The sequence below is a fragment of the Larimichthys crocea genome, chromosome III, assembly GCF_000972845.2.
Source record: "Larimichthys crocea isolate SSNF chromosome III, L_crocea_2.0, whole genome shotgun sequence".
NCBI classification, from domain to species: Eukaryota; Metazoa; Chordata; class Actinopteri; family Sciaenidae; genus Larimichthys; species Larimichthys crocea.
This window is the reverse complement of record NC_040013.1, coordinates 29114087-29120625: the sequence shown is the minus strand read 5'-3', so window position 1 is coordinate 29120625 and position 6539 is coordinate 29114087. Positions and strand designations below refer to the sequence as shown.

General features: G+C 42.7%; 1 protein-coding gene across 1 annotated transcript; it reads left to right on the top strand.

The window, feature by feature from the left end:
• Positions 1–1363: 1363 nt before the first annotated feature.
• mat2ab (methionine adenosyltransferase 2Ab) lies at positions 1364–6350 on the top strand. Its single transcript, XM_010732539.3, has 9 exons — positions 1364–1602; positions 2412–2489; positions 2579–2701; positions 2801–2913; positions 3016–3159; positions 3249–3467; positions 3552–3734; positions 3847–3980; positions 4539–6350. The coding sequence occupies exons 1-9, from the start codon at positions 1512–1514 to the stop codon at positions 4639–4641; spliced, it is 1188 nt and encodes a 395-aa protein (XP_010730841.1). The 5' UTR covers positions 1364–1511; the 3' UTR covers positions 4642–6350.
• The last annotated feature ends 189 nt before the right edge of the window (positions 6351–6539 follow it).

The window sequence follows — 6539 nt, the reverse complement described above, 5'->3', positions numbered from 1 at the left end:
AGCTTTTTGAGTAAAGTATAATCAAGTTATATTGTGAAATAATATCCACAGCCTCTGCTCTTTTCTCCACTGTCCAGTCTTCACTTTGTTGCAGACGTCCAGATTAATCTGGCTGTTTCACCTAGGAAGCGCATGTTCTGATGTTCTTGCGATAGCACTTTACCAGATTAATTAGAACAGTGTTGCTTTAACCTGGAATAATGGTTTCTAGGAAACCTTTGCTTGTTGCCTGGTACACTTAAGTCGATGATAAAAACACATCACACACAAGGACAGTAGGAGTTTTTATATATCATAAAAATAGTTTACAAAGCAAATAATATCTGACATCCTAACATTTATTAGGCCTTTTATGTCTTTATTTATCGTTTAAATAAAAGCTGATCATAACCTCTGCACTACTGAACAAGTGAATGTTCCTGAATTCACGACGACAGTCCACCAGCTCTACTTTCACTTGCTTAAAATACAGCAGAGGGCATAAAGTGTGAAGGATGGTCAGTCTGAGGAGATCAAATGTCAAACATGCAAGCCACATCCTCATATCCACACAGAAAACACTCACAATCCTACATGTTGGTATTTTTTGGTTTTTGTTTTTGCAAAGAAAGGACATCTTGGCCAATCCTAACTTATTTAAATCAAAATGTGTGCTTGCTTAATTATTGAGGTATTGCATTGTAGGATGTGTAAGGGTGTACAGTGGCATAGCCGTGGAGATTAAAAGGTCCAGAGTGTAGGACTTAGTAGCAGGTAGTAAAATTTCTGATTTGCAACCGGCACACCCTTCTCTTTCTATGTGGAAGTTTAGCTACTGTAAAAGTTGCTAAATACAAGAGGAAAGGGCCCTTTCAAGATCCAGATCTAGTATTTAGTTTGTTTGTCGTCCTTGAGAAACATGGCAGACTCTGCAGACAACTTCTGCAGATATAAAATGATCATTCCAGCGTAACAAATTAAATAAAATGAATATTCAATTTGTGCTATATTTTGTAAAAATTAAATTAAATAAAATATATCTTACACAACGTGTGGGATGAATAAAGTCTAATCTAATCTAATTCATACTGCCAATAACTTTATGATTTGGGGGGTGGAGGGGGGTAGGTTTCAACATACTGACACATACACACTTTAGCTGCGATGATGTAAGTGCTTCAGGTAAAAATGAGCTGACAGGTCAAAGCTCTGAAGTCACAGACATGTTTGATAACACTTTGACATCCAGCAAGCTTTTCTGGTTACGGTTGTTCTCCCTCCCACCACCCCTCGGGTAGGCTCAATGGTATGGTCCGCCTCCTCGTGACGTCAGAGCGTCTGACTTGATAGGATAAATAGTGGAGCTCTGCGCCATGAGGCTCACGCTGAAGGATCAATAGCGAGAGATCGGGTGCGCCGCTGAGACGCTGCTTAGCGAGAAGAAATACTGTAAAAAAAACAAAAAAACTAAACAAGCGTAACATTTTTTTTTTTTAGACATTACGTACCAGCAGCAGCCGCCGTTAGCCACAATGAACGGACAGATGAACGGTTTTCATAACTCCTTCATTGACGAGGACTGCTTCTTGTTCACCTCAGAGTCGGTCGGAGAAGGACACCCCGGTAAGACCGGTTAAAACACGCCATCCTTTTTTTTTTTTAAACCTTTTTTAAAAAAAAAACTACAATTTTTAAACTAATTTTATGACGTTTCTTGTGTCTCGTACCTCATAATTTCACCCATCTTTTAATTAATAATAAAACACGAATAAAAATAATTTAAATGTGACCGTTAGGGCCTTTTTCCGCCACTTGAACGTTGGCTCGAGAGCACGCGCTAACATGCTAACGTTAGCGAGCTAATCTTAGCCGGATAGGTGATGCTGATGATGTCGCGTGTCTGCCTGCTCCTGCAACAAATGTAGTGTTTATTTACAAGCAGATACGCTCTATTACACGTTACTTTTGAGTGCTCGTTACAGTTATTATAAATATATTCGCTCTGGTTGACGTTTTCTTTCCTGAACATGCCGGCGCTGCTCCTGAAGCACGCCGGCCACGATGACTTCACGTTATATTCACCTTGTCTGACCTAACACTGCACCATGATAGACACTATTATAATGCTTATAGTGCACACGGCTGACGCAATCCATTAAGTGTGTGTCGGTCTGTCATGCCCGCCTTCCTGTCCCCGGTTACTTAGGCGCGCTGTCTTCCTCACCACATGTCCACATGCTGAAATGGCGACTGTTTAAGACTCCCCGAGCCACTCCCACTGAGGAGGATCCGGACCGGTGCTGCTAAAGCGTGCCACAGTTTACATTCAGCCCCCCCACCTCCACCTCCACTGTGATCTGGTTTTGCTGCATGCTGCAGTCTGTAATTGATGTCGGTGTTTAGTTGCATTCTTCTCTTTTTTTTTTTTACAGACAAGATCTGTGATCAGATCAGCGATGCAGTTCTCGACGCCCATCTCAAGCAGGATCCCGATGCCAAGGTTGCATGTGGTAAGAACAACAACATATTCTGTGTTTATGTTGGCTTGCGTCAGATGTTTGTATTGACTGTTTGTTTGTTTTTTTTTTGCCTCGTGCAGAGACCGTTGCCAAGACTGGAATGATCCTGTTGGCCGGTGAGGTGACATCTCGTGCCACAGTGGACTACCAGAAAGTTGTCCGCGACACCATCCGCCAAATTGGATACGATGACTCCTGCAAAGGTACGGCATGTTGTGGGTTTTTTTTTTTTTCTGCTTTGTGCTGTCTGTGGGCTTTTATTTATGAATGGTGTCTTGAGCTTCTGTCTGTCTCCTGCACAGGCTTTGACTATAAGACCTGCAATGTCCTTGTGGCATTGGAGCAGCAGTCTCCTGATATCGCTCAGGGTGTTCACATTGACCGCAACGAGGAGGACATTGGAGCAGGGGATCAGGTGAGTGGTGGACATCAACATCTTATGTGTGTTTTGATGTTACAGATTGCTGGTCTTGTCTTTAAATGACTACTCAAACACTAACTGTCTCTTCCCCTGCAGGGCTTGATGTTTGGATATGCCACTGATGAGACGGATGAGTGCATGCCTCTGACGATTGTCCTTGCCCACAAGCTGAACGCTAAGATGGCAGAGTTGCGTCGTGATGGCACCCTTCCATGGCTCCGGCCAGACTCAAAGACACAGGTAGAGCTGTCATACTTGCTTTTATTGACTCCTGTAAATTAATTTTTGGGGTTGTGTCCAGTTCATTTATATTTTCATGTTCTCTGCAGGTGACTGTTCAGTACCGCCAGGACCGTGGTGCCATGCTTCCAGTGCGTGTGCACACAATCGTCGTTTCTGTTCAGCACGATGAGGACATCTGCCTGGAGGAGATGAGAGACGCCCTGAAGGAGAAAGTCATCAAAGCCGTCGTTCCATGCATCTATTTGGATGATGACACAATCTACCATCTGCAGCCCAGTGGCCGATTTGTTATTGGAGGCCCACAGGTAAATGTGTGGGAGTGGCTTTCAGGAATGCTATATATTTCACCTGAGGGTTACTGACCTGTGTAACCTGGTCTTCCACTACAGGGTGATGCTGGCCTGACGGGCCGTAAAATTATTGTTGACACTTACGGAGGCTGGGGAGCCCATGGTGGCGGTGCCTTCTCTGGAAAGGATTACACGAAGGTGGACCGTTCTGCTGCTTATGCTGCACGCTGGGTAGCCAAGTCTCTGGTGAAAGCTGAGCTCTGCAGGAGAGTGTTGGTCCAGGTGAGTGGTAGGGTCAAAACCCACTGGTCTCGCTTTTAAAAAGTCACCTGGAAGAAATTTCTACCTGAAGTCTTCTCTGGTTTTTATAATGTGTGTGTGTTTTTGTTTTTAGGTGTCCTATGCTATTGGAGTTGCCCACCCACTTTCCATTTCCATTTTCCATTACGGGACCTCAAACAAGAGTGAGAGAGAGCTGCTGGACATCGTGAAGAGGAACTTTGATCTCCGTCCTGGAGTCATTGTCAGGTAATATATAACCTCTGAAACCACCTGCTCCTGACTCCTTCTTTCCTTTGCCATAATTATGTCTTTATTTAGTTGCCCCGCCCAAGTTATAAGAGTTAATTTACTCCATTAGTGTATAGTGAATCTCAGAGCCAGAACCTTCTTTCCTTTTTTGTAGCTTCTGTGATTGAACGCAGCATTTGCCTTATCTCTTTCTTCTTAATCACAGCGTGTCTGAAGGTTAAACACATGGGCATTAGTGAGGGCAAAAATCATTTATTAGCATAGACATTTATGATGTCTGGTTATAATCAAGTTTTGTAGGTCATAGTTAGATAAGCGTCCTTATGTAAATTGGATGAGTGTGGTTTCCATCTGCAAGCTGCAGTCAACACACTGCTCAGGGCTGGCAGGGTAAGTGTCGAAGCTTCACATGTTTCCCTCTTTACCAGCTGGTCTAAACTTTATTATTTTATTCGACACTCCCCATCGCAAATGTGATTGGTATGTCTGTGTGAGTATGTATGCGTGTGTCACCGAGATGTGACTGCTGCTAAATATGTTGATTATGTATTCCAGGGAGCTGGATCTGAAGAAGCCCTTGTATCAGAGGACCGCAGCCTATGGCCACTTTGGCCGAGACTCCTTCCCATGGGAGGTGCCCAAAAAACTCAAATACTAAACCTGTTAAGCTTTTCCCCCCCAGGCTTGTTGGTGTATACTACAGAGAAGCCAGCAAGGTTCCGGGGGGTGAAATGCGCTTATCTCTTTTCATAATAATGGTATCATTTAACACATGACTCCCTCTCTCACTCCCTCCACCTCCCTCCTTTTTGTCTTGTTACTGTTTTTCTGTTGGTTGCACTATCATACTGGGTCATAGGAGGCATGCCTCAGAAATTTGATGTTTTAAAGAATCGGATGGGTTCCATGAACTCATGCTCCATGGTACTTCATGTTCTCCCACGTCTCGAGGTTCCCATGCTCCTCATTGTGATTGAATAGCAGCCTTCAGTTCTCCCTTTTTGGCACTCCAGTCGTCAATATTGTCAGTCATTCAGTGTCATGGCGGTAGCATATTAGGCTATATGCGATACCCCTCTTAATTTACTGGTGCTACTGATGTAAGGAGTCTGTGCGACATCTGACATTTCTAAGTCCATTTAGAAGCATAATTTGATAGTTGGAGGGTCCTCTAATCCGGCATCTTTCCAAACAAGTTGAGCTTCTTTCTAAACATTCCTCCTTTGTCTATCTGGTACATTTGTTCCCTGACCCGCTGTTTTTTTTTTTTTTTTTTTTTTTTTTTTTTTTTAGCTTTATCCCCTCGTCTTTGTGGAGGATGCTAGAATGGCACAATTAAAATTCAAGGGTTGTTGCTGTTATCACAAAAAAATGCTATGCATTGCAGGCTAAGGGGCGAACCAAATCCTAATTATTCAAGCTCTCAAATGAGCGTAACGCCTCAGATGCCTCTACAGACCTTTGCTGTTTTCTGACGTAATACAGAAAAGTCAGAAGCTGCTATGTCACTGCTCTGGTCTGCAGAGGTATTGGTTATACTTGATGATATAAAATTGGATTGTTTATGCATTGAAATTCAATTTTAATGAGTCCTTTTTTTTAAATGTACTTTCACTTGCGTTTTTTTATGGTTTGATGTGACTAATGGCCCTTTTATACTCCCTAAGTATATGGATGGCAGGTGTAGCTACAGAGAAACCTGGTTCCCATCTTTATAATTAGTGGAGTGTGTTCTTTGCCACAAAGTCTTATTGGCTAGGACTCGACACTATTTATTTGTTCTCTGAAACTCGGTGTGGATACAGAGAAGCTGAGTTTTCAGAAGGCAGCTTTAAACATACTTGGTTATTGAATCACAAATTCCTTTTGACTTGACCATTTTTCAGTGTTTTGCGTGAGGCTCCAGAGTGTTGTACAGAAAAGCTTTGGTCTGCCTCAGCTGGCTACTGTTGATGGCAATTTTACAACTTTTTTATTTGTGGACGATCTTCTTTTTTAGGTGGGTTAGTTTTGAAATCCCCTTTTAAAATGTCCAGTGCAATTCTTTGGCACTCCTGTCCTCATTAATGGACTGGCAACATTTGGTTGGTGTAGTACAGAGAAACCAGCCTTGTTTACACGGCCGTCCCATGTGTTGGATAGAGTTTCGAGTTTTGGTTTTGTTCCCTTTTACCACCCGGAGGTCATCCCGTTGGCTACAGTAAGTGTTAAGAGTGCCTTTTCTATTTCCTCTACTCCCTTCTTACTTTTGTCCCCCTCCTTCCAACATGCGTTCAACTTCCAGAGGAACAAGTAGCTCATACTGTATGCTTCATGTCTAGACTGGGTAGTTTCCTTATGCTCTGTAATAAACGACTACTCCTCACATGTCATGTGTCATGAATTTTCTTTGTCGATAATGCACAGTAAAATGTTATTGGCACTTAAAACCTGTCACAATGAGGCAGGATTATAATTCATGTCATCAGTTTGATGGTGTATCACCTTTTTATACCTGTGCTTATATAAAATAACAGCCTTTATGATCAGGGGTTTAAAGTGGGAACTGGCAGGTGG

What these genes read in the sequence shown, in the direction of transcription:
- mat2ab (XM_010732539.3), top strand. Translation starts at nt 1,512, where the DNA reads ATGAACGGACAGATGAACGGTTTTCATAACTCCTTCATTGACGAGGAC. An exon ending in ACATTGGAGCAGGGGATCAG is followed by an intron (nt 2,914 to 3,015) that starts GTGAGTGGTGGA and finishes CTTCCCCTGCAG; the next exon opens with GGCTTGATGTTTGGATATGC. An exon ending in CGTCCTGGAGTCATTGTCAG is followed by an intron (nt 3,981 to 4,538) that starts GTAATATATAAC and finishes TATGTATTCCAG; the next exon opens with GGAGCTGGATCTGAAGAAGC.